Genomic DNA, 27,591 nt, shown 5'->3' with positions numbered 1-27,591 from the left:
TGCATTCGCAGCCATCTCTCTCTTGAAAGAGAAATGTTTTTCCAGGCACTGCCTCCATCCATTATCATAAAGTGGCTTCACTTGGCCTGGAGTTAATAATTCACCTTTTTTCAGAAGATGGATGCTCCCATCCCACTGCAGTTTAAATATTCATGGAGAAGGGAAGGCAGCAGCCGTGGGAGGTCTGGCTGTACCTGAGCCTCAGCGTCCCCTCCTCACTCTGCCCACCGGGCATCATGGGCTGATGGGGGGTCCTGCACCTATGGGTGGGGAAAGATGGTCCCAATGGGTCGTGATGCCAGAATTCCATGGCTTTGTCCACCCCTGCCTCCCCCGCAGCTGATCCCTGCCAGTGGCTGACCATGTTCAATGGGGATGCGGCCGCCGGCGCAGGCAGGAGCGTGGTGCGCAGCTCCAGCATCAGCGGCGAGATGTACAGCACCGAGAAGAGCGTGCGCAGCAGCGCCGACACCGGCACTGCCGGCACCGCCAGCAAGAAGCGGCGCTCCAGCCTCGGTGCCAAGATGGTGGCCATCGTGGGGCTGTCCCAGTGGAGCAAGAGCACACTGCAGCTGAACCAGACCGGTGAGCGCTGCCCCCCCGGCCCCCTCAGCCCCTGGCACAGTCCCGGCTGCCCAGAGCCACCATATGGAACCAACTGGGCTGGAAAGATCTTTAAGGTCAAGTCCAACCCTTGCCCCAGCACTGCCAAGGCCCCCACTAACCCATGGCACCGAGGGCATCATCTACACGGTGTGTGGACACTTGCACGCTCTGTCTGATGAAGGCACCTAAACTTGCCCATTGGAACCCGTTCCCTAGCACACCAGCACTTCTCCAGGTGCCAAAACCATTTGCAGACCTGAGGTGGGGATGTTGTCTGGTCTGGCCTCAGCTTCCCCCCCTCCCTGTAACAGCCATTCCTGGCCACGGGCATGGAGGGATCTTGGAGAAAGGACTTGTCAAACAGCCTGGCTCTGGGAAATATTTAAATGCTTAAAATAGCTTTTCAAAAGGGCGCGGGAAGCGAAAGCTCAGTTTAGTGTAGGCTTTTCCTCTGCTGCTTTGTTATTCTGTTCTTGTTGGCATTCCGTGATTTGGGAAATGTCCTATAAAGAGAGGAGGTAAAATCTGGAGCCCTCCAGCCTTGCACATCCAAGGTGCTTCTGAAGGGGTATCATTATCCCCAAAACCCAAGTGAGAAGTAATGAAGCCAGGCAGGACCTGGGGAAGGCAGAGCTGGGAGGCCCCTGCTGCGGGTATCCAGGGGAGCAGCACCCACTCTGGTGGGGGCTCCCAGGACCAGAAAAACGCTTACATGGGGGCAACCCTGAATGTGCGGGACAAACCTGACTGCCCCGGAGCCCTGTGGCACAGGCACACACATGCTCACACGGCAGGAGTGGGGCTGCTGGCGATGCCAGGGGGGATGCTCGTGCCACACTCCTCCTCCTGCCATCTGCCACTGCGTGGGACATGCGGCAGTGGGGACAATGTGACTGCGGGAGAAAGGGAGACATCAGTGTTGGGGCTGTGCCTGCTTGTGGCACTGAGGGTGCCCATCCTCACTGGCACAGAGACATGGGCATATGTTGATGGGGATGCCGGAGGCCAGGTGGTGGGCTGCAGTGGGCTGTACCAGGGAGCAGCACAAGGGGATGCTCTGGTCATACACAGCGCTCTGGTTCTTGTGCCTGCTTTGATGTGGGAGGGTCTGGGTGCAGCCAGTGCTGCCTGGGCTCACCCCTGCCTTGATTCCAGAGGGTGGTCCCAAAAAGCTGCGCAGCAACATCCGGAGGAGCACGGAGACTGGCATCGCGGTGGAGATGAGGACCAGGATCACCCGGCAGGGCAGCCGGGAGTCCACCGACGGCAGCACCAACAGCAACAGCTCCGACGGCACGTAAGGCACCGTGGGGCAACAGGAGCTGGGGATCCCACTGCAGCCCCGGCCACCTGACGCTCCATGAATCCCTCTGCTCTCCCTGGCATAGGTTCATCTTCCCCATGACCCGGCTGGGCGCCGAGAGCCAGTTCAGTGATTTCCTGGATGGGCTGGGGCCAGGCCAGCTGGTGGGACGGCAGACACTGGCCACGCCGCCCATGGGTGAGCCAAGGGGTCTCAAATCCAGCCCCATGGAGCTGGGCAGCGCATGAGGATGCTCCAGTGAGGGGGAGCAAAGTGGTCGGTGGGCTGTGACCACTGGGGAGGGTGCTGAGTGCATCTTGTCCCTCCTTCCAGGTGATGTCCACGTTGGCATGGCTGACCGCAATGGGCAGCTGGAGGTGGAGGTGATCCAGGCGAGGGGACTTATCCCGAAGATGGGCTCCAAGTCCATCCCTGGTAGGTGGCTGGGAACGGAGTGGGTGTGGGATGGAGGGGGAGTGATGGGGATGGGATCCATGCTGGGACCACACCGAAGCCTGCTCCCAGCTGGTGTTTCTCACCTGTTTCCCAACGCAGCCACCTACGTGAAGGTTTACCTGCTGGAGAACGGCATCTGCCTGGCCAAGAAGAAGACCAAGGTGGTGAAGAAGACCTGCGACCCCTCGTACCAGCAGCCTCTGCTCTTTGAGGAGAGCCCCCAGGGCAAAGTCCTGCAGGTGATGAACTCCCCCCTCACAGCTCTGTGGGGACAGGGGGGGATTATGGGGGCAAGGGCAGGGCATAGGAACCCAGCATCCTCATTGCTGTCCTTCAGCCTCCCTGCTCCCATTAAGGCCAGTCCTTTCTATTTGGACATGCCGAGTTTGCCAAGTTTTCCCCAAAATCCCCACCCCTTGAGCAGGGCAGCTCCCCCAACGCCTTCTCTGCCCCTCAGGTGATCGTCTGGGGAGATTACGGGCGCATGGACCACAAGTGCTTCATGGGGATGGCGCAGATCATCCTGGAGGAGCTGGATCTCTCCAGCGCAGTCGCGGGCTGGTACAAACTCTTCCCCACCTCCTCGCTGGCTGACTCCAGCATCGGTCCCCTGACGCGCCGCCTTTCCCAGTCCTCCCTGGAGAGCTCCACCAGCCCCTCCTGCCCATAGGGGCTGGTTGGTGGGAGAGGCTGGGAGGGGAAGGGAGCCCCCTGCCCCAACAGAACTGTTACTGGATGCTGTAAATATCCTGGTCCTCCCCCACCCTTTCTCTTTCTCTCTTTCCCACCCTCCCTCCCTGCTCTCCACACGCTCCTCCCTGAGCACATCCCAGGATGTCAGAGAGTGCCGAGGGCTGAGCGCTTTGAGGCAGGGGGAAGGAGAAGCAAACCCCCACCATGAGGCAGACCAAGGGCTGCGGCTGCTGCCCCATCCCAGGACTGTTACTGCACCTCATCCCGTTGGACAGGATTCAAAGTGATGTGGTTCTGTCCTGCCCAGCCGGCGGGAGCATCTTGGGCCGCTCCATCCACTGCTGCTGGAGCAGTGCGGTGATGGGGTTTCTTTTCCTTGGATTCCATTCACTGCCTTGGAGGCAAAGCTCTTCAAAGAGGAAAACAAGCACTCGGAAAGAAATCCAACTCAGCACTACTTTTGTTTTCCAAGGAATGTAGCATCTTCTATTATGTAGCTTGCCACGTGCTGACACACACTCACTTCTCTGCAATATCCAAGAGGCTCCGGACTGACCGGAAACATCTGCCAGTCACTTCCCATTTGTTGGTTTTCTGACATGAATCCTGCAACACGAACAAGCACTTCTGTGTCCACTTTGCTTTATTTCTGATTGTTTTGTTTCTGGTAATAGCATGTAGCCTGTGACCAGTGACGTTGCCAAAGCAAGAGAGAAGAGAAGGTGCACTCACCTCACCTGAGCACACGCCGGTTTTCTTCTCGTGTTTCACCACTGACCCTGGTCTTGTACGGCCAAAGCAAGACCTAAACTGTAAACTGTGATGCCTCACGTGAAAATTCGAGTCAGGAGAAGGTGACCCAATGGAGCAGGAGCTCTGTGATGTGGTCGATTGCCTGCCTCCCAGCCCCTTCCTCCTGCGAGGTCTGGGATGCTGTCATTGGGTCCAGGATGTTCTCCTTGGCTCTGGGATGCTCCTCTTGGGTCCAGGATGCCCTCCTCAATACTTGAATTCCAAGTAGGAGCTGAGGGTTTACCAGACCCTGGGGCCACCCCTTTCTCTAACTCTCAACTTGTTGGTACGCTACAGGGGAACATCTCAACAGCATCTTCTGCTGATCTGGAATTAGGGTGACTGAGAGGTTACGAACAAAGGACTGGATGCTTGGAACCTGTGATCAGGATGAGTGTTTGGGGTTCTTTCTGTTTGTATGTTTTGTTTGTTTGTTTTTAAGCAGCATTTTGGTTCCCTCCGAGGGACCGGTTCTTGTAGCAAAACCGAGAATTCCGGAAGCTTTTTTTGAAGGTGCCTAATGAAATTTGCTGAAAATACTCAGGGGAGACACCACTAAAAACTCTGGTTTCTTCATGAAATACCCTTAACTCAAGGACTGGCCTGAAGGATCAGTTTCCAAAAGAGAAAAAACCCAACACACCAAAAGAGGAGCGGTCCCGAGACTGGAAGAGGACAAAAGGTTAACGGGGAATTTCTGCCACGCCGATGGCTCTGACCTTCAGCCTTTACCACGGCTCAGCCCTCAGCACAGCTGGGATTTTTTACAGTTCCTTATTGGCGAAGCAGAGGGTTTCCCAATGCACAGAGCACAACAACCCCAGTCCATGGTTCTGGTACCACCAGGGCCCAGGAACCAGCTCTAACCCGTTGCCACAATGGAACAAAACCAAACCTGAAGGGAAGGACTGTTGTGATGGAGGTGATGGAGCTGTCCCCTCTGCAAACCCAACCTGGGTCAGCGGAACACCACTGCTCGGTGCCTGGTTTACCCAGCCCCACCACAGAGTCAAGCGGCTATCGTGGACTTTGGATCTTTACCAGCTCAAAATCACTGCAGACCTCTGAGGAGAGAGGAGGTTGGATGCTGCTGATGGGGGGGATGGAGAGGGGTCGGTTTCAGGATCGCAGCAGATTCAGCCCTCGCCTGCTCGGAGCAGGACGCCCGGATTGCTGAGCTCTGAGGTACAGGACCGCAGGATGAACCGACAGCCTCAAGTGGTTTGAGGAAGCAAACACGGTGCCCTGACGACTGCAACGGGAACAAACAAAGGATTGAACACGACGTTCCTGCCAGAGCTTGAAGCAGCTACATGAGGTCAACAATGCCTCGATGAGGCTAAACCCTCTCTGCCCCGGGGTGCTGGGTTTTGAATCTACGTGAGGGAAGGCATCCTAAGAGGCAAAGCTTTCTGCTCCTTCAAGTTAACGTTATTGCTTTTGCTTTACCAACTCTATTCCAGTGGAAAAACCCGCCTGTGGCAGGATAATGACCATGTCCTGGGGCAGAGGAACAGCAGCATGGTCAGAGCAGGGAGTTCTGCGGGTATTTTCTGCTCACTGGTGTGGATGCAGCATCCCACCCCCTTCCCCTTCCATTCAGAGCTCACTGCCTGTGAATCCCTCCAGCGAGCTGCAGAGCTTTAGTGCTCCTCTCTCAGCAAGCAACATAGAATCATGGGATGGTTTTGGTTGGAAGGGACCTTAAAGCTCATCCAGTTCCAACCCCCTCCTCAGGCAGGGACACCTTCCACTAGAGCAGCTTGCTCCATACATGATGCTTTTCTGGAGACAGAGAACAGATGAAGAGCAGCAGGAACAGGAGGTGCCTGAGGTCCAGCAAAAGGCTCACTGGTTTTGCACCAGCTGCAAAAACCTGCCCTTGCTGGAACATGGAAAATCCATGGGAAAGAACATTCTGGAAAATACACCAGGGAACAGGGAAACCCAAATACTTCGGCTTCTGTTTTATCATGGACACACTGAGGATGCACTGGAGGGTGACAGTGCAGCTCCATCAGAACAGCCTGGGCCCTGGTTCGCTTTCAGTGCTGGGTCCTCGCTTGCTGCAGCGCGATGGGTTCATGGGAACAACAACTCCTGCTCATGGAGAGGCTGCCCAGGTGGAGCCTCTGTGCTCGATTCACTTACTCACGATTGTCACTCACGAGACTGAAGCCCATCAAGACCTTTGGTTCTTCACCTCCAGCACCATGCATCCGGTCCCCCAGGAGCTGGAGCCCTCTCTCTTTGCTGGGGAAGCCCCTTGAGCCTGTCTGTTGCAACTGAGATGGGAGCGAGCCACCTCCACATCCCCACATCAGCTCCTCCCAGTCCTCAATCCCAAGGCCACACATCAGATTTCTCCCTCCCCAAACAAGAACAGGAAGCCCAGATGCGCAGTTGCTTCCTACATGGACACAGCAGAAACCCCGCAAGCTGCTGGACCCCAGGTTGTTTCCTGGGGGATGTTTTATTGCAAAGGGCATCTCTTAATGGTCTCTAGGATTTGCAGAGGGCACTGACGAGGGAGGAGGCATTAGGTTATTCCCTCTCTTTCGTCCACCATGAAAGGAAATTCAAACCATTTGACTTTCCAGATGTTTTGCCCTAGAAAGAGTAATTCACATTAAACCGACTCAGCTTTGCAGCCTGTCTTATACCCAGCACCAAATGAGGAGCAAGTAGCACTCACCTGAGACAAGACGTTACCATAGCACAGCTGACAGGAAATGCTGATGTCAGAATCAAGGCACCCAATCTGAGTAACAAGGATGGATTTTGCCAAAACTGCCTTGAAATTGTACTTAAACATCCCTTAAATGCTAGAAACAAAAAATCGCAGCCACACAGCAAAGCACAGAGAGCACTACAGGATTTCAAGCCCCGGCCTGAGTTATTCCTGGGTTTTCTGCAAGCCCGGAATGGGCTTCATTTGCCAAAGCTGAGTGAAAATTTTCTGGGACATCAGACATGAGCTCAGAAATCAGCTCCTCTTCCATCGGTGTCACTGCACGTTGCAAGCACAGGGAGAGGACGCTCAGACATCGTGTTCCTGAAATCCAGAGAGACCTGAACCAACTCTTGGCCAGCAGTGACAAAACCAACCTGGCTTTGGAAAAAGCCGCAGAGCCAACGGCGAGAGTGGGAAGCGTTCCCACCACAGGCACCTCCAGCTCTTGGAGCTTGGACCTGGTCCCCAGAAGCAGTCTGAGATGTAGCTCCTGGTTGCAAATACGAGAGCAGGCATTGCTGCAGGCATGGATCAGGATTGCCTTCACTGTGCGGTTTGGTGTCAATGAGAGGAGTTAATACCGTGAAACACCTTCGCTTGGTCAGTAGGGACCGCAAATACTCAGCAGCAGTGAGTAGTTTAAGGGTGTTTCCTGATATAAGACCATTCACAAAACAGCACCTGTGATGGGTTATCAGACATAAAGGTTTCACCTTCTGTTTTCTTCCAGTTGACTCAGACACTTCTTCCCAGCATGATGTGAAATGCTTGGACAATGCACGCTCGTAAAGCTCCTTAAGGAGTGCGTTTGATTACCGAGTTGGAAAATCACTGCGTTTTAAAGGTCAAGGAATGGTTTTCAGTGCTCGTCAATGGCTGAATTCAAAGTCCAGATGTGCTTTGCCTCACAGACTGTAAAAGATATTAAGAGCTTTCCTTGCTTTCCTTTGGGTTCTTGCATCTCCAGAGTGAGCTGTAAAATCACCGTGGGTAAGAGCAAGGTTTGCATCCCATGATGTGCCAAAGGCATGATGGCCCATTCCAAAGTTTCTCCCACAAAGCTGTTTCAAATGGAGGTCTTCCTTCTACTTCATGTTCACCAGAGAACACCCCAACCCTTGACTGGTTGTTAGAGGTGCAAGAATTACGGTTATGAGCTAAAAGGAAGGTTGAAAGGCTGTAGAAGAGACTTGCTAGGGGGAAAGAAGTGTCTGCGATGAGCATGGTTGGAATTGGTGGGGTAATGATGTGCTATAACAAAGCACAGAAGAGACGGTGACCAGATGTGACAATGATGCTCACCTCATCTGAGCTGGTCTGTATTTAGGGAAGATGAGGTTCTAGAAGCAGACTTGGAAGGAGGTGAAGAACCTCAGTGTGTGTCTCACTGTCCAAATAACCGCCACACTGTTGAACCCTGACCCTCTGCCTCGGGCACCGCCACCAGGACACGGCACAGGAGCATCTGGGAACCCAGGAGATAGCAGCTCCCTGCAGGAGCTGCCACTGAGCCCCAGGAGCTGGTGCGACCGCTGTGCCTGGACCTGCGACCAGCGCTATACCTCATCCTTTTGGTTGTTCTTCTGTTCTCTTCCTCCTTTTTCTCTTTTTTTAAGAACCAGAGCTTAGTGCACTCGATCACATTCAGGTTATTTTCTGTTGTAATTGCGATGCAGAGCAATCATACAGGGTGTGCTTGTACCACCTGCCCCATGCTGGCTCCTGCGAGCCCAACCTCCGCTTCATTCAGCACTTGCACTATTGATTGCTGAGCTAAAGGGCAAGGGAAGCAAGAGGCCAGAGTGGGAGGGATGATTCCATGGACAGTGGGTGCCCCCCCCGTCATCTCTCCTGTTACAAAGCACGTAGATAAGCAGCGCTCAAAGACTGGTTGCAGCCCTGCTCCCCTGCAGTCCCCCCCTCCTGTGAAGGGCCGGTGAGGTGACAAGCATCCTGGATGTGAGGAGCTGAGGCCAGTGCTGCTGCTCTTAGAGGGGCACCAAGCCCTCATGAAGCCTTCGCCTGCAGTATGGGCAGAGAGGGACCCTCGGAAGCAGGCAGAAGAGGCTCCCCACCAGCAGGAGCACAGGTACTGAACACTGATCCCATTTCCTACCGGGATTCACTATGTATGGATCCACTAGAGCCCCGTGCTTGCTAAAGGAGAGCATTTTGTGTTAATCCTTGCAGTGAGAGCCGTGGAGCGATGCGAGGTGTCCGGTGGAGCAGCGCTGCCCTCCCTGTATCCGTCCACCTGGGGACCTGCCGCGGACGCCTCTCGAATGTTCGCACTTTGAAGTTGGTGGCCTTGTTTTCTTTAAAGGGCTTGATCTTTTCATGCAGTTAAAGCTAAATGACCTTCCCCATCACATTGTCCTAGTGCCCACCTTGAAATTAAGCTATGAACAAGCACTGGGATCACCCGAGCGATGATCCGGCACTCAAGAATCTGTCATTAATCTCAGAAGTTTATACCTCAGATATAAAAGCATCCAACTGAACTGGTACCGACACTTGGGGAAGTGGCAGCTCCAAGTCTGAACTGACGTTTGCCCTTGAATTTGGTTACTGACAGCAGCAGACAAATAACACACGGAACCCCAACCCACAGAAGCACACAGAGAAAAGCACCGAGGAATTTTTTAGAAGCGCCTGAAGCATTCACCCCATCAAAAGAATCAGAATTTGTATTCCCAAACCACGCATGGGAGGGGTGATTTTAACCTTAGAAACCTTGAAACGCAGCCTATGCCTTTGAAACTGCATTAGCCCCCTAAAAAGAATGAGGGGCATAAATGGGTCTGAGATTGTTAAAGGTACAAGGCAGTGAGATGCAGCCAGGACAACCCAGCCAGGCAGTCACCTCGAACCACAGGCCCTCCAGGCAAAGTAGAGGGTAGAAGGACAGGGATGCATTAGAGTGATACAAGCAAGCAAGGACATAGGGTTCTATGCTACTTCACACCTTCCATGCTAAAGTCCCCCCAGGAGAGCCCTGCTGGGTTGAGTTGTCAGAACTCCATTAGCCACAGCCAGTTGCTATCAAGAGCTGACCCTTCGGTCTGTAAGGGAAAGGGCAGCAGACACCTCACCGTTTGAGGGGCACGCATCGACCCCACAGCTTTGTGTGCATCCATCACCTAGGGGGAAAGGCAGAGTCAGGGGCAGGGCAGGCACAGGACTGACACTCACCCCAGTAGCTTCTGCTGGAAGCCAGGATGTCAGCACACAGATGAACACCTCCAGCTGCCCTCACTCGTGTCTTGTGATAAACTTGGCTTTGATGACAGATTCATTACATTTAACAACTCCACCTTCCAATAACCACCACAGAGGGGTGGACTGGGGGGGTCCTTAAACCCAGTTCCATGTTCAAGACAAGGGGATGGGCTTGTGATGGAGACTTGAGAATAGGAATAGATTTAAAAAGCAAATGGCAATTTTATACCTGTGTTCTGTAATGTTTTATATGTGCGTGGTCTTTCTTAATGTAAAACTCTTGTATTTTTGTGGTTTATATGCAGCAGGACTGAAGGCTGTGAGGGTGCACGCTGTTTTGTAGAATATTCTTAGCCAGTTTTCCCCAAGGAGGGAGACACTCAAGTATTCACCTTTTCATTGGCTTGAACCTGCATGTACAGTATCGGGGCAGCAAGTGAAGATGATTAAAGCCAGCTTGAAAACTTCCTTCTGTGCTTGAGTTGAGCTTCTCCAAACATCCACAGCCCAAAATCACTTGTGCAGCCTAAAAAAGCGTCGTCCGTCGTCCCCCCCCCAACAGATGAGCTGGGGAGGAAGGGAAGAAACCCTCTTTTCAGGGAAAAAAGAGCAGGTTTTGACTTGAGGAAAGCACCACCACCATTAACATGCAAGCAGAGTCCCATCAGCTCCTTCCTCCCCTGCAGCTGCACATCACCATTCACAAGCAGCAGGGAAATTTGCCTTGGGCTGTGGTCTTTAGTGACTCCTGAAGCCCCAGCCTTCCATAGTCTCCCACTTACCACTTTCTGTAAAAGCTTTTGGATGGGCCTTGGCCAGGTTTTGCTGAGCATGGGTGTGAAGCTGCAGTGCTGGACTCCAGTTCTCCTGCAGGCAGAGCAGCAGGAATGCTGCATCCCCCATCCTGAGCTGCGAGGCTCTCTTGTATATACAAGTGTCAACTGACCTGATTGTGCCTCTGCCGAGCCTGGTTCTCTGCATGCTGACAGCCCTCGGCTTGCAGCAGACGCTGCTCTCTGCTGACATTTGGGACACGGCCCTGTTCCAAAGCAGATGGAGCTGGTGCGATTTGGATGAAAGGTTCCAAACCCCACACCTGAAGTGAACAACTCCCAGCACTGACAGCAGCATTCAGCACAATCTGTTGTGCTGGTGAAGAACACGGGGAGGCAGCTGAGCTTTCACTGCAATGTTTTATTGGGAATTTACATATACACAGGGTAAAGCAGACTGCAGAAGTCTGACTTCTTGCTCACACTGATGAGTTGAAGCAGTTGTGTTCTACTGAAGATGAGAAAAGAAATCTGACCCACCTACTACTTATGCCTAGATTAAAACATCAGAAGCCACCTGGGAAGGGGGATTGGGATTACACAGGACAAAACCATAATATGAAACCAGTATAAATTAGGATGTCATTTTAAAAGTGTAAGAAAACTGGCGGCGGGCTCTCAGCCCTCCATAAGTTACCTCTCCAGTTAGGTTGTTAAAAGTTAAATACTTCAATACCACATTTTAGACAGAAAAGCCACTCGAGTGCGAGTTTCACATTCCACAGCTTGCCCCACTCTGCGCGAGAATCCGGCTTGCTCAGGGGGGAGGGAGAGGGGTCTTCACAATGACTTTGGTTCCAATGAGGGTTGGTGAGCCAAGCACAGCCAGGCCTCGGCTCCAGAGAACTCCGCTCAAGGGAGGAGGTAGCAAGGCTTGCCTGCCCCTGGGCTCGGGTTCAAATCCAGTTCCTCAGCACCAAACCAGGTTTCCACCCCTCTGCTAACCACAAACCCTAATACTGACATTGAAGTGACTCCTAGAAGGCCTGACACCGCAGGCAGGATTAAGTGCAGACTTCCCAAGTCCCTCAGTCACACCTCTGCCAAGATACCCAGCAGGACATCAAGTGCTACCCAGAAGCATTGGTGGAGGTTTGTGCAAGGAGCGGTCCACCCCAGAAGTGTGCATTGACTGTGCTAAATACAGGGGAGCTCATGTTCTGATCACTGAGGTTTCACCGTGTCTGACAGTGATGAGGCAGAGATGGGTCTTGGTTATGGAAAGAGGCTCAGGCTGAGCAGGCAGCCAGAAAGAAAAACCCTGAATGTCTCATGGAGCAGTTTTGAAGAACAGAACAGAAGGCAGAAATGGTCACAACGCAAAGGCTCATTTCCACATCTGAGTGCTGAGGGACTGATTGCTTCCCTGGGCACCTCCTCCACCCATTGACTGTCCATATCCCATCATGCCATTAGCTCCATAGAAGTTCATCCCAGCCATCTGCTGGGTCATCTGCAAAGAGGAGAGAAAAGGAGTCAAGGCTATGTCAAGGAGACTGGTAGCCCACAACAGTCAAAAGTAAAACTATTGCTCCCCAACATAATCACAGGCTTAAGCAAGTTCTAGAGAGCTACGGTGAACAGAAGGCACTGGCTCCTCAGGGGTACAGCCATTAGTAAGCTGATGGAGTTTTCCTTTTAGCTGCCATTGCACTGACTTTTGATCTCCACGAAGCACCAAGACCTCTGAACAAGTTCTTCCTTTGTGATCCCTCACCCAACCCCAGGAGCCAGGCTATGAAAGCTCCAAGGTCTCCAGTAACAGGCCAGGTTTAACCACAGGAGCCTCCCTTGCCCTCCATCCACCTCTGCTCTGCAGCAGATCAGTGCCTTACCTGAGCAATGTTCCACTGAAGCTGCTGTGCTGGCTGCACACCATAGACAGGCTGGGGAACTGCTGCCATGCCAGCTACGTAGCCAGCCTGCTGTGCAGCCATCATCCCATTAGGAACACCAATGACAGCTGCCTGCACATTACCCACATATCCAGCTGGAATGGCCATAGGAGTCACCATCCCGGCAGCTCCAGGCTGGGAGATCATTCCCACTGACGGTGCCATCATGCCTCCCATCATGCTGCTGGAGGGGGCTACTCCTGGGAAGCTAGTGTATGCTGCTGCAGGATATGCCATCTGAGCTGGGGCCATGAACATTGCTCCTAGAAGAAGGCAGAGAGGTGACGAAGGGAAGAACTGCCAGGGGAGATTAAATGCCAACCTTCAAATCAGGGACTATCACAACATTCATTTGGCCATGACATCCAGACGAAGCTGCTCATTATGCTGCTCACCAGATCTCAAGAAGGATCACCTACATTCCCACATCTTTCCCTGTCAGCTATCAGGACACTCCACCCTCTCTGCATTAATGTGCTGCCATTCAGCAGCTCTATTCTGAGATCTGTTACCTTGCGCAGGCAGCTGAGGTGTTTGAGAACCGTACAAGGAGAGGATGGAGTCTTTAGAGAGCTGCTTCTTTCCCACTTCCTCCCCTTTGCTTCCTGGCTCAGGGAATAGATTCAGGTTTTCAGGAACAGAACCAGCACTTCCAGAGGTTGGCATAGAGCCAGTGACCTGAGACAGAGACAGCACAAGCACATCAGCCACGTTGAGCACCAGGTAAGACAGATCATCATCAAGCATCCAAACAGGCTTTGTCAAGCACTGATGCTCCCTACTCACCTTCCTGGAGTCAGAGTTTGATCCCACCGATGCAAAAAGATCAAGATCCTTCTCTAAGCTGCTCGGCCTGCCGTTTGCCACTGTGCTTGTCACAGGAGCATCTGGAAGAGACCAAGCTGTGACGGATGTTCAAACGGATGGCCTTGGGCTGAGGGCAGCTTCCTTGCCAATATGCCACTCAGCCCAGTGGCCTGACCTGTAACCTGCTGTAGCCAACATATATTGCCAGCTCTTTGCTTGCCCTTTGGTGCTGAGAAGGAACTGGCTCAGGACCAAGGATGTGCACTCTGCTGTATCTGCCCTATTAACCTTGGAGCGCCCAGGAGCCACAGTGTCTGGAGATGATTACAGCAGCTCCTCCACAGGCACAAGCACTGCACCAGCATAGAGGAAAACAAGAAAACTGTTTCTGCTGCAGCCTTCAGCCCTGTGCTTGAGTTGCAGTGGAGTAGTTACTAAAACTCTAGTGCTCCCATCAGCTATTGTGCACCTGACAATGAAAGTGAGTGCTAAAAGCACTCACAAGATCAAGGCTGGGGTGTATGGTCATTGTAACAGCTGCAATAACACTGGAAAGGTTCTTACCAAGTCCTAGCAAGTCCATTACCGGCTCAGTAGATTTAGGAGAACTTTTTCTAGACTGCTGTGTTTCTTCTTTCTTTTGAGGCTGGGGAGAAAGAACAGCAGAGGCCTTGGTCACATTTTGGGTTTACTCTGATACATTAAAGGTTTTAATGAGAGATTAACCCTTGAAATCCTTGATTTTCCAGTGCTTTTAAAGCAAACAATTTAAGTATTACATAGTTGGTTTATTGTCCCACTGTGTTGGAGCCCACTGCCAAATTCAAGCATGCTCTAAACTAGGAAAATGGAACAGCTCAAGTTAGAAAGCTAAGCAAGGAGTAAGTGGATTCCAATCCCTCTGCGTTGCAAGGCAGAACACATCTGCTTAGTATCTGGTTGAGCAGAGGAAAACAAGCCACTACCATTAATGACTCAATGCATCCACTGCTGTGACTGGGGGCAGAAAAAATGCTTCCATATCAAGCTGGATTACCTCTGTTCTGCTTGAGAGAAGTCTTTACAATTGATCCATGACCATGTCTTTTGGTCTTACCATTTTCACCTTCTCAAAGATGATAGGTTCCAGTTTTCTTTCTGATACTGGCTCATTACTCCTTTTCCATTTGTCATCCTTTTCTTTCTGGAAATAAAAAACCCACTAACATGAGGGTCAAAACTCATGTCATTGTACCAAGAGAAAGTTCACAGAGTTTAGAGTTACTACTCTAAAAAGCCAGAGGATAGAGCTAAAGAGCTACATTTGAAGCTAGCCCTGCTGGAGGAAGGTGTTGGCCTTCAAAGGTCCCCTCCAATTTAAATTCGTTCTCCAGAATGAGTGACTGGAACCAGCCCTGGAGAAGAGATTAGTCACTAATACAGGAAACATCTAAACTGTCTATTCTCAGAGGCACTGCTTACTCATCAAACAGACACACACTTACATCTTAACATGCATTCAAACTTCTGCAGAATTGATTAGACACTAACCCTAAAAGCATTGATGTCAATACTTCGGTCCATGTATTTCTTCTTCTCATATTTATCCCGAATGAAGCTCTCCACAGCTCTGCAAGCAGCTTGTTAAAGACCAATGATTCAAGAATAGAAGACTTACATAGATTATTTGACATGCACATACAAGGTACAGGCTGTAACTAAACTAATGATTGTTTAAAGAGCACTTCCAGCAGTAACTTTCTTAAAATAATTTAGCGTTGGATCCAACTACTTCAGCTCCTCAATTTTTTGAATTATTCCAAGCATGACAGTGCTATAAAAGGTACATTAAATCAGGGCTTAAATTCCCGGTGTATTTTCTTCCCTGATGTCTATTTATTTCAACCATCACCTAAGAGCATACATGTCATTAGCACAAATCAGGCAGAGAAATTAATCCTGCTTGTACAAAAGCACCTCAGCCACCAGCTTAAGACACAAATGATGGCAGAGCTGCTCCTGTGTTTCTTTAGGGTCACATCTGTGCTATACTCCTGGTGCACTCAGTACCTAGAAACCCTCCTGTAAGGTAGAAGTTATAGCTTAATTTTTCAGCAGTGTTAAACCTTTATATCTGTCCCCACTGAGACTTTAAACTTCTCAGCACTTTTGACAGCCAACCTTCCTATCTGCCACATAAAGTGCATCTCATGCCACAGCTTCAGGTTGTAACATTCATGTTCCAGTTCTGCATGCTTCTAGCTCAGAAACAATCCTCTGAGCTCTCTCCTGCTTTGTTCTGTAAGCACGCAGCCATGCTCACAGGGTGCCTGGCTAGGAACTCATTCCTCATTCTCACAGCTGATGCCCAGGCACATAAAGTGAAACCTTCTGTGCAAAGAGTGCAGCTGCAAAGCCACAAGATGAAAAGGCTCCGTGTTTCCCCAGCACCAAAGGAAGACAGGATGCTGATCTGTTTGAGGTCTCCTGAAGTTCTCTGGCAAGTAGGCTTCATAAAGACGATTTGCTTTGCCATTTCCCATCTCTTGTATGCACTGCAATTCAAAAGGATTCTTGTTTGTTTCATAGACACTAGCACTCTTACACATGCTAACACACCAGGCTACCAAGCAAGAGTCTATCTGTGTTAACTGGGAGGCACATGTAGATTTCTGAAGCCTGGTCTGTACCTGAAAGTCGCTCTGCAGGGTTTCAGTGCCAACCTCCAGGCTGGGAATCCCTGACGTTGTTCCTATGATCCCTCCGTCCCACACAACTGGCCAACCCTAAGCCTCGCAACACAGTATTTATTTGAAGACAAGATAAATATCACATTAGCAACCTAAAGTCGCTCTGGAAGTCCAGGATTTGTCTTCTAGAACACCTCTAGGAGCAGGTGTGCAGCAGCTCCAGACAACAGCAGCTTTACATACACTTGCTGAGCATTTGTCCTTCCCCTCTGATGTTTGCTGAGCCTGAAATGATAGCATTTTCCCTCCCAGTCTAACCTAGCTTGGAATTTTCTTCCTGCTTCACTTCCCACACCTTAGGCCTATTTAGACTTTTACTTCCAGGTTTATGAAGCCCCTCTAAGAGAACACCACTGCTGATGTTTCACTCACCTGTATCTGTTCTTGTGTCCACTGGTCCAGATTGACAGATTTTACCCTGGATATATGAACTCCTAGGTTCCTGTGGATCCCAGCACAACGAATACAGATGAATACACCAATGTTCCAGGATGCCCATCGTGGCCCTGCAAAGAGACACAAGTGTTTCATAGAATCATAGAATAGTTAGGGTTGGAAAGGACCTTGAGATCATCTAGTTCCAACCCCCCTGCCATGGGCAGGGACACCCCACACTAAACCATGTCACCCAAGGCCTCATCCAACCTGGCCTTGAACACCACCAAGGATGGAGCATTCACAACCTCCCTGGGCAACCCATTCCAGTGCCTTCATACCATGAAGTTAACCTGTAGCTGCCTTCAGCAACTGAGAAACTGGACCAAGTGAACTGGGACTGAGGTGTTTACATTTTCATCCCCATTAGTAACTGGAATTAGACATCAGTGGGATGTTTAAAGGTTGTTTCCCAGACATATACTTTTAGAACTGGTATTTTATTGCCCCTCTCTTCCATTTTGAGAGCTCTACACAAGACAGTAACTCTAAGGGGAGGAGGGAAGAAAAAAAGGTATCTAAACCACCCAAGACACTACAAACCCCTGATTTCATCTTGCTTAACCCATGGAACAGTCACATCAATGTAAGTCCGTGTTCCTGCTTTAGCAATGGAGAATCTTTCCTGGAGAACCATATTGCAGTGGAATCAGCTCCAGAATACCCACTACTGCTCAAGGAAAGGCAGCATAAAATACTCAGCACTTGACATAGGGATTGCATCATGAAACCTTCTGCTACTCTTATGCAGGAAGCTATAGCTGAGTAAGGAGAGCAGCACAAAGCCCAGAACCTTGGTCACCAAGGTGCAGAGCCAGTGGCAGAATCCAGGCTGCAATCCTGGCCCAAGGATGAACAGTTCACTCTGCAGTTTCTACAGCTCTGACCACTCCGACAGGTTGCATGCAGCTTGCACGCAGGCAGGAGAGCTCCGAGGTGTGGAAGGGAGATCATGCCAAGGAGAAAAGACACAAGGGAAAGATTAACAGGCTCAGTTTTACTCACTGCAAACAGCTCTCTGAAGGAAACCCAGCAATGCATTGCCCAGGGGACAAGAGGTCCACTGGGACTCCCACCACTCACAGCTCCCCTCCCAGCCAGGACCAACAGCCCCGCCAGCAAACCCCTCAGTCCTGCTGAAGGAAAACCAGGAACATGCCTCTCAGTGCAAGACAAGCAGGTTTTAAAACTAAGTCCTCCAGCTAGAGCTGCTGCCAGGCACACAGTTAACGTGGCCAGCTCCCACCAGGGGATGGATGTCACTGTCAACGGGTAACTGGCCAAAGAGCCACAGCAAAACCACATCCTGAATAATGGAGCTGATAGTCTCCAATAAACCATGCCAGCTCTTTCTACAGGCATTACTGCAGATGAGTTATTCTGTCTTTTCGTGCCACAGTTAAAATAGCAAGCCTCAAAGCTAATGAGACTGAGGTGGGAGGGGGAAAGTGTAATTTCAAAGCTCTAAAAAAGCAGCACTGCATTTGAGTCTCCTAGGTATGTTAGATGGTTGTTAACAGTTTACTGGCAAAGTCCAGAGTACCCCAAGGGATTTGGGGCTGCTAATGCAATTGGTGGCTCATGGTCCCCTCAGGGCAAACACATGCACTTTCTAACCTGCCTCCAGAATCTACCCCAGCTAACTCATGTTATGATTTTAAGAGTGTCTCTTAAGCCTTCTGGCCTGTCCTGCCATTGCTTTCTGCCTTGTCACTAGAAGAGTGGCCCTTGAGAATATTATTTTAATGAAGGTTATAAAAGTCACTTTCCAGCTTAGGAAAAGCTCTTGGTGAAGACACTCTTACCTATACCTCAGCCCCTTTATTATACCTATCAAAATCTAGGACTAACGCACCAAAGCAGGGGCCCATACGTTTAGCACCACCTAAGTAAGGCACAGGAATAAAAGCCTTATTCAGTGTTACACCTGTAGCAATCCAAGGTGAAGCCAGGACCCAGCTCCTTCATTTGATTTATTTATGGAGTTCTCTCCCAGTGACACCCTGAAGGCTATAACGTGAGAATGCCAGCAGGATTAAGCACAGGAGTCAAGGTTAGATTTAAACTCTAGATATATTTAGGCTTTGTAGGACTAAAAGGATTAATAGGCAGCTAGATACTACACCAGGCTGTAGTAATCAGCTCACTGGTTTATCACATGTGCTAGCTCAAGCCACTGCAACCTCCCACCCTGTGATGCCACATAAGAGAATGACTCAGTGGTAGAGCCTGTGACACCCATCCTGCTCCAGCCTTACCTCATCTGTGATGCAGGACCTGAAATAGCAGGATCTGGGTACAAAAGGAGCAGCTGACTGATGCTGCAGCTCCCAGCTCTGGAAGACCCCAGGACTGAAGCAGCTTCCTTATGCCAGTGAATGTTTAAGAGGAAAAAGGCACAGGCTTTCAAAAGCCCTCCTGGCCACTAGCATTTGCTTTGGTGACAAACATGTGACAAACACAACCCAGGGTAGGTCTCTTCACTGATGCTTATTCCAGCCAGGGCTTGGGCATCCTCGCAGTGTGCTGAACTGGCATCACAGCCTTCCTCCTGGCTCTGGACAAAACCCCAAGCCTGCAGCTACCTCTGCAGTTCTGCAAGGCACATGGATGTGAACTCTATATCCAAAAGCATGGTGTGTTCAGATAGAACTAATAATGTCTTTAGCCTAGTTCCACAGCCCTGTATTCTATCAACACTGTAATAAAAATTAAAAAGAGGAACAAGATATGGCCAGAGTGAAAAGCTGCTTTAAGATAAGGAGCTGCACAAGAGAGGCACTTCCCTCAACAGCAGCAGAGGGCTGACAATACACCAGGGTGAGAGTCATGCTTCAATCATCAGCATTGGGCAGAGCAGTGGCTTGTTAGCAGCAGTGTGAGGCAGGTGAAACTTGTCCAGCTGAATCAAGCTCCAAATAACTTCATGTTCATTAAAATCATCAGTTGGTGTCTTGGGCTGTGAGGGATATCACAAGGTTTCTTTTGCTGAACACAAGAGTATCTCAAGCAAGACAGCCTGTCCTACCTGGGCTGCCAGCAAAGAAGTAGAGATGTCCCAGTTAGGTTGGGTCAGATGCAACATGCAGAGGCACCAGCCCAAACACACTCTCACTAGACCTTCAGCTTTGCTAGTATCTAATGCCCCCAGTCATTAAGCTAAACCAACATTTTTACCATCTCATTCCTTACAAAGCACTTTGTTTTGGGGCAAAGAGGGAAGGCTGCTGCTGCACACGTAAACAAACCTCCCACTTCCCTCTTTTCAGGCCACAATGATGGAGCTTGCACTAGAAACCAAATGAGGAAGTGTCCAGTGAAGAACTTTGTCCAGTCACTTCCCCAGCTTCACATGCCCTTCTCAAGGTGACTGCCTGCAGAAAGCCCTAGGTGGTATTTACAGACGTGGGTGCAGTCACATGTTGGAGCTTCTAACTTCCCACGAGCTAAACCAAGCTGAAGACGTACCAAAGCTCCAGTGACGGAGCATTGACAGAAGGGCAAAACCACCTCAGCAGACGTTAAGGGTAAAGTTTTTCAGAGAAGGCTGGTTTTATCTCAGTAAGCAGTGTTTATCAGCATTCCTAAAGCACTATCTGCCCCTGCAGCCTTTGTGCACACCCCGACACTCACCACTAATTGTGTGCACGAGGGCACAGCACACCACAGGGAGCACTTTACCCTCTGGGTTCAGTGATTCATGGAAACTAAGGCTTTAGGACAAGGCTAACAAGCATTTAGCTTGTTAAACCACTAGAAACATGAAAGAAATTGGTCCTTGCATGAATACTCTTGCTAATGTTATAAAAATAGCTCCCCTGAGGAACCATTCTATCCTGTCCTTACAGCCACCAGATGGCTTTGGAGCTCAAGGCCTAAAGTCACCTCCATATGCAAAACCAGGAGTTTGCTGCAATGACAACCAGCAGTCGCTTTTCTTTCAGTGTTACGGCTAATTTTAACATCCATGGTAAGTAAGTTACTTGGCACTGACCCAAGCCGGGCAGAGCTTGTTCTGTGCCAATTTAGTACCTCGTGCCCCTGTACATCATCTCATCTGCACACAGATCTTGTGTGGAATATGCCAACCACCTGCAGGTGAACATGAGGTCAAAGAAAATGAGTTGTAAGAATCAAACCAGATTTAAGAGCCCAGCTACACTCAGTTCTGGCACAGTAGTAAGGCTAGATCAGACCACATTGGGATATCTTCCCAGCCTGGCAGTGGTTGCTGGAAGATCACGAGCTTAAAAGCACCTGCTGCTCATCAGCTTTCATTTGAGAAAGCTGCACTGAATACCTGAGTGTATTCCTGAGTGAGGATGCACTGCCATCCTGCAGAGACTGGAAAGCCATGTGCAAGAAACTCAGCTGCCCCATCAGTGCTTCCATGAGCCTGTTTCACAGCCTGGTTTATATCCCAGCCTGTGAAAATAAACCGCGCATACCAAGCTGCTCATACTGGCTTAAGTCAGCATCTAAGCTGGCATCATTAATGCCTATAAAGGCTGCCTGAATGATCTGCCCCTATGAAAAGGCTCCAAATTCCCTTTAAAACCCCAGTACAGCATGGCTAGGCCATTTCACATCGTGTCTTAGTCACTTGCTGAAAGTTCACACCCTTAAGTGGTTTTAATGAAGGAATCCTGGAGGGATTCACTCCTCACCCTTTATTCAGGCATTAGATTTTGGCTGAAGCTACCCAGGCAAGTTTCTTCTGTAATAACCCTCCAGAAGGCATTTAAAAATAAAACAGAAGTTGGCTGCAAAGCTCCTGCTCTTTTGAGGGGTGGGGTCAGGGAAAAATAGCTGCTTTCATGGGCAGGAAGGAGGGAGCATCGCTATTCAGAGCCTGATGAAATATTCTTAGTGCAAACAACCCTTTGCCTCACAGGCTCCCTGCCTGGGAGCACTCCAGCAAAGCCCAGCTGTAACAGAGAGATGCTCCTGCTCTGCCTATTGAGCCCAGCTAACACTGCTACATGTGTTGGAGCAGGGCTTCCTACAGTCAGCCTGTCTTAGCACTCACAGGGGAAGTGGATGTGGGAAACTCTCCTTAGAGCCAGATAATCCCTGCGAGATGACGGTCACATCCTCAGCGAGTCAAAATTGAAAAGCTCTACTTTTTTCAGAGCCAAAGGAGGAAATAGCCAAGTATCCAAGAGCTGCCTTTGACTTGTGGCTTCCTTACTCTGGAATGAGATTGCTTAATGACTTACTGAAATGCATTCTGCTCATAGAAAAGCTATGACAAAGGCTGTCTTACAAAACAGCTTCCTCTGCTCTTTACTGTAGATGTCTGTTCTACAGTCAAATGTCCATATGAGCCTGGGGAAACAAAGTAAGCTCTGCTAGCGAGTGAAAAGCGCAGAAACTCAACTTCAAGAGCTCCAGATTACGCTACTTAGTTATTAAATAGTATTTTAGTTATTAACACATGCTAGTTAGTTGCTGGCCTGAGCACGCACCCCAATGCGGCACTCATGGACCTACCTGAGATCTGCACCCGAGTGAAGCGCCACTTCCTCCTGTACCCCCAGATTTAGTACCAGACTAAGCTATTTGTGTAGCTTTCAGGAAGCCATTGGAACCCAGTGAAACAGGGACGCTAAAGCCAAAATGCTCTGTAGGAAGGGAGTTTGGTAAGGGTATATGCCTATTCAGGTAGCTTAATCGTTCAAAAATTCAACTTGATGTCATCTTTTGGAAGAGGAAAAGGCTGGTTTGGGGGTTTTGCTTTGTCTTAGGTTTGCTTCTGGTTCCACACCCCACCCCACTCACCCCCCAAAAAAGATCACTGCAGTAATTACAGGCTTTAAGCGGTCTCTGCAGGAAAAAGGAAGAGCCAGAGGCATCTATGGGGGTTGAAAATACTGCTTCCAACAACAGTTTGGAGCTTTGCCTTTGAAGTCTTCTTGGCTGTATTAGCAACAATCGGTATACTCTCTTCTCCGAACCATAATGTTTGCTATAGGTACCTTACTGACCCAGTGAGACCAAGCTGCGATTCAATAGTCTGCTGATGGAGGAGTTGGGGCACAACAGGCTTTTGGTGAATATTAGCAGTGTGGTTTATATTAATATTAGTTTGGCTGGACCAAGCCAACTAGGATAAGGACCTCCTCCATTCCATGGGAAGTCATCCTTCCTTAACTGCACCTGTTCTACCCCAAACTTTTTATCCTGCTCTTCCTGCTTCCCATCCAATGTTTAACCACTTCTGCATAGGTAGTTTCAAAGTTCTCCCCCTCTTTCAGAAAAGAGCAGTTGAAGAACTCAGACCTGGCTTTGCATTTGGCAACACATGGTTTCCCGTCCAACCACTGAAGTTAGAAGTGGTTGATTTGGGCACAGAACCCACAGTTCTCACAACACACAAGGGATGAAGGGAAGAGTTAGACAAGCCAGGAGGAGCACAGGGCAACCTTCACTGTGGACAGATAGAGCAGTCCTCACTGGTGCTGCCTGTGCAGGAATCTGCCATTCCAACGCCAACACAACTGGATCCAAGGAGCCTGTTGGATAGATAGGACTGGAAGAGTAGAGGGGAAGAGTCTGGGAGAAAGAAAGAATCAAACAGAATTAGCTGTACATTACACACATTCAGCCCGAGCTCCAGAGGCAGAAATGCAGAGAAGAATCCAGTTAATCTAAGTGCTACTCAACAGAAGACATTTCCCATTTACTGGAAGCATCTGAACACTTGGTCAAGTCCAGCTTGCACAGATTATACCACATCTACGTTGCAATTTCAGCCTCCAGGCTCATTCTGATGTTCAGCAGTGCATCTTCTGACAGATACTCTAGTCAGACTGCTTGACAGTCGCCCCATCTCTCACACACGTGAAATCACACCACCACAACTGCCTCCAGAAGGCCCTTTGCATGAGGAACGCACAGGTAGAGGAAATCCCATTCTCACTCAACAGCTTCTTTTAAGGTGTTTTGTCCAAGCCAGGAATACAAAGGCCTTCAAAAAGAGGATTATGATAATCCCTCACTCCAGCTTCTAGTGAAGACACTCTGCACCACCTTGGTCATGCTGGGCAGTGCTGAGGGCAGAGCTGCACCACTGCAGTGCTGCCAGGACTCCACATGGGACCATTGCTCTGGATCAGCACCATTTGTATGGTGACAGCACTGAGAGCTGCACATGAAAAACAACCCAGATGAGGAAATCTGCTGTTCTGCTTGTGCTAACATGGCTGGACCATGTCCTGAAAGGCTGCCACTGAGCTTCCAAGTCCTGTTTTGATCAAGTAATGAAGCCCCCCCTCACACAGATCTAAGCTCCACTGCCAGAAAGCAGTTGAGCCATGCTCTGCTTCAGCGCAGGATGTACTGCTCACTACCTGCCACGCTTTGATCACATCACCCAGTTTACCCACAGTTACTTTGGGCCCAAAGTTTGCAATGCAAAGAGGAAGAAGCAGGCGGAGATCTCACCCAACTTCTTCCGCAACAAGAGCCTCTAACTACTGCAGTTTCATTGTTGTAGAGGCAAAGCCAAACACCCTGAGCTTGCTTTCCCAGTCATCTTATCCTTCTTCCCAAACGCAACAACTTAGATCCAGGACATTAACAGCTGTCTAGGGAAGCCAAAGGGAAGCTCATCAGGCTCATGTTTCTGCAGTTAAAGACACGCATTGGACTAGGAATCAGTTGTACACACTGCTGGATGGAAAGCAAATAGTAACAAGAACACAGAAGGCCTTCTCCCCAAGCAATCACTTTGATGAGGGTAGAAGAGGTGGATAATACTCAGCTGCTTACCAGCAAGAGCATGTTTCCTATACTCACCCCAGAGTGCAGGGCCCAGCCAGTAGCCAAGAGAGCTGATGCTCATGAAAATGTGACATTTATTCTAACACAGAGAATGCCCCTAGAGCAGGAAGTCAAGTGGGTCCATACCAGCCCTGCAGCTTATGCTCACAGGTATTGAAATCTTGCTTATTCTGTATATAAAAGATGGAAAAAAGGCAGTAATGAAACCCAGCAAGTAGTTAGGTCATTGGGAACAGGCATAATGGAAGAGTGGGTGGCATCTGAACAGTCTCTGCCTATGTGTCATGCTAGCTTTGAAACGCTCACATCAAGCAGGAAACCACTTCAAAATCCAGTAACTTCAGCAGAAAAACAGATGGTCAAAAGCCAGGGTTTTACTGTCAGTGTCCTGATAGGTGCTGTATGAGCTGCCAGGTTCTTACTCTGCCTTCAAGCAGCATTCTTTGTGTGCCTCAAAAGCAGCATAGCCCAAGCAGAGCAGCAGGCAGCTGTAGAGAAAAGCAGCCATCCTTCCAGGTAGGCCTGGGATCGCTGATGGGAGCCATCTGGAGCTAGCAGCTACCATGTGGCCTCTCATTAGCACACACTTGCAGAGAGTTTTAGTTATTAAGAAGCCATACATCAAATAAAATGTGCTCTTTGCTCAGCACGAGTACACCCAGGGCTCATCTCCATATGCAAAGCAGAACCTTGCAGTTACTTTGAGCAGCAGTAAGAACATCAGGCCTTTCCTGCCATCATTGCTGCAACCCAGCTCCAGTGCCTTGCTGGGAGAACACCATGATAAGCCACAGGAACCAAAGTGCAGCCCAGTTTGATGCTTAGACTGGCACCAACTACCAGTTAGATGCCTGCCTGAGAGCTGACTGCATCTACCCCTCCTGTGGCCACAAACTCCATCTGCTGCCCTCAAGAAGGAGATTCCCCATCTCCATGAATTCCATTAGTATAGTGGGTAATTGTTTTGCCAGGTACCTCAGTACAACAGAAGTCCACTCTTCCTGACCGATGCAGCCTTGCTTCCAGCTTTGGTAGCAAAGCTGAACTGCAACACTTTGACTTTAATGCATAACTAACTGTGATACTGCACTTCCAGGATGTCCTACAAACAGGAGAAGCTATGTGATCACATCAAATAACCTGGAACTGTGAGGAGAATTTGTTTCCCTATTGTGTACACTACTGTCTCATGCCTCAGAAGACAAGATAAGCAGCTATTTCTGCCCTTGGCACTGTTGTTGGGTGCCAAGAGATAAGGGATTTACATGCAAGAGGAACACTGTGCTCTCTGACAACAGCACCACCTTCAACCTACATGGTCAACCAAAGGCAGTTGTGAAGCACGTCTCAAAGTAAGGCAGGTTGTTAGGATGACGTTCCTGTGTCCGAGGGCTCCTAGAGCAGAGCTGCAAGCACATCCTACCAACACCATGTTAATGCTGTGCAGCAGTGCTCTCTCCAGTTTTCAGAGGTCACCCTGAGGTGCCAGTCTCCCACATTGACACAGAAAGATCCTGCTCTTAGTTCATTTATTGCAGCTCTCGGGAAACAATCCTCAAGTTCAGATCCCCAAATGATTATAAAGCTCATTAAAAGAGGATTTTAGCAAGGCACGGGCATAACCTTAACTCTTTCGCTACAGGAAAGCAAAGCATTTCACAGCAGCAAACCACAGAAGGGTATCTGGAACAAGGAACAGTCGCTCAATTTATTTGTTTTGTCTTCTGGAATTCAAACATCCACATCTGACTCTCTGCTAGGAAAGATGAAGATTGGATCACAACGTGCCTTGAAAGCAGTGGCAAAGGAAGCACAAGGCAAAAATCTGGAATTCCTTCAGTGGTTCCAGGCCTCCAATTCCTTCCTTTCCCTTCCACACTGCACCTCCAAACACCAGAGCTGCTTCACAGGATGTGACTCCTCGGCTGGAATGCCCTCCAGAATTATGCAACGCGGCCTCCCGGTTCCTCTGAGCACAGGACCCCTTAGAAGCGCAGCTCCCACCCAGGAGATGTTCCCACACCGGCACTCGGGACCCAGCCCAGGTGCAGCCGATGAGCTCCCACACGCAGCTCTGGTGCCGGTTTTGCCCAGCTCTCTCGCAGAGCGATGGGCAAAGGGGGCTGGAGGCCCCCGGGGCCACTCCTCTGACAGCAGCGCAGGCTGCTACGCTGCCGCTGCGCTCACCGGGAGCTCAACGCGGCTGAGCCCAAGCCTGCTCCTCTGCTGGGGGATTGCAGCAGGCACCTAGCGCTGCTCAGCCACAGCGGAACCCCCCCCCCCTCCTGACAGCCCCAAACCCCCGGCTCCACTGCAGCGGCCATAGGCAGCCCCTGCCCGCAGCCGGCTCTTTCCCTGCCCTCTCACAGCGGGGCCAGAGCGCGGAGCCATCACGCCCTCCACGGCCCAACCAGGCCCGTCCTCCCGGAAGCCGCGTCCCTACAGCGGCCCCCAGGGAGGGGGGACACCGGCGGGCCCCGAGAGCGGGGCGGCAAGCAGAGGGCCGGGCGGGCAGCGCCGCGCTACACAGCAACACCGGTGATGGGTGTGCGGGGGGCACCGTGCCGGCCCGGGCCCACCGGCCCCAGCAGGCCTCGCCGCCCCCCGAGCCCACGGGGAGGCGCAAGTACCTTTGGCCTGGCAGTCGGCGCAGAACTTGTTCTCCTCCTCGGCCAGCAGCCCCGCCAGCACCGCCTGGTACCGGTCCACGTCGCGCACGGTCTTGCCCGTCATGGCCGGGCTAGCGCTGCCCGCCCGCGGGTCACGGCGCCGCCGTCCCGGGCACCCTCTGCTTCCTGCTTCCGGCCGAGCGGCGGCGGCGAAGGGCGGGGGGAGAGAAGGGAGGAGCCAATAGGCGGGCAGCGCGCGCTTTAACGCCTTACCCCGCCTCGCCCGCCTCTCCCTCTAGCCGCTGATTGGCTGAGGCTAGGAGGTAACGCCCGCGGTAACCAATCGGTGGAGGCGGAGCGCGGGAGGGCGGGGTGGGACGGGGAAGACGACTTATGAATGGGCAGGATCACGTGACGGGCTGAGCTAGAGGCTTGGGGGACCTGGGGGTGCAGGGATGCAGGTTGTGGGATGCAGGGTGGTGGTTTGGGATGCAGGGATGCAGGTTGTGGGATGCAGGGTGGTGGTTTGGGATGCAGGGATGCAGGTTGTGGGATGCAGGGTGGTGGTTTGGGATGCAGGGATGCAGGTTGTGGGATGCAAGGTGGTGGTTTGGGATGCAGGGTGATGGCTGTGGGATGGAGGGGTTTGCGGGATGCAGGGGGGGGCAGGCGGTTCCCCGGAGGGGGCAGAAGCA

General features: G+C 50.8%; 2 protein-coding genes across 2 annotated transcripts; one reads left to right on the top strand and one right to left on the bottom strand.

Moving 5' to 3' along the window:
* Window positions 1-362: 362 nt before the first annotated feature.
* Window positions 363-3,035, top strand: RIMS3 (regulating synaptic membrane exocytosis 3; the record flags this gene model as incomplete). Its single annotated transcript, XM_080632286.1, has 6 exons — window positions 363-585; window positions 1,762-1,903; window positions 1,995-2,107; window positions 2,243-2,344; window positions 2,465-2,604; window positions 2,823-3,035. The coding sequence occupies 6 exons, from the start codon at window positions 363-365 to the stop codon at window positions 3,033-3,035; spliced, it is 933 nt and encodes a 310-aa protein (XP_080488412.1).
* A 7,958-nt stretch (window positions 3,036-10,993) lies between these two features.
* On the bottom strand, window positions 10,994-27,089 carry SMAP2 (small ArfGAP2). Its single transcript, XM_080632568.1, has 10 exons — window positions 26,918-27,089; window positions 16,440-16,573; window positions 15,787-15,872; window positions 14,869-14,947; window positions 14,435-14,521; window positions 13,903-13,984; window positions 13,318-13,418; window positions 13,044-13,209; window positions 12,472-12,794; window positions 10,994-12,089 (listed from the first exon to the last, which is right to left on the bottom strand). Exons 1-10 carry the CDS (start codon window positions 27,018-27,020, stop codon window positions 11,964-11,966), a joined length of 1,287 nt encoding a protein of 428 aa, XP_080488694.1. The 5' UTR covers window positions 27,021-27,089; the 3' UTR covers window positions 10,994-11,963.
* Window positions 27,090-27,591: the final 502 nt, after the last annotated feature.

This window comes from Psittacula echo (genome assembly GCF_963264785.1).
Source record: "Psittacula echo genome assembly, chromosome: 21".
In the NCBI taxonomy this organism is placed as follows: Eukaryota; Metazoa; Chordata; class Aves; order Psittaciformes; family Psittacidae; genus Psittacula; species Psittacula echo.
The sequence above is the reverse complement of the archived record's forward strand: the minus strand, read 5'-3'. Positions and strand labels throughout refer to the sequence as shown.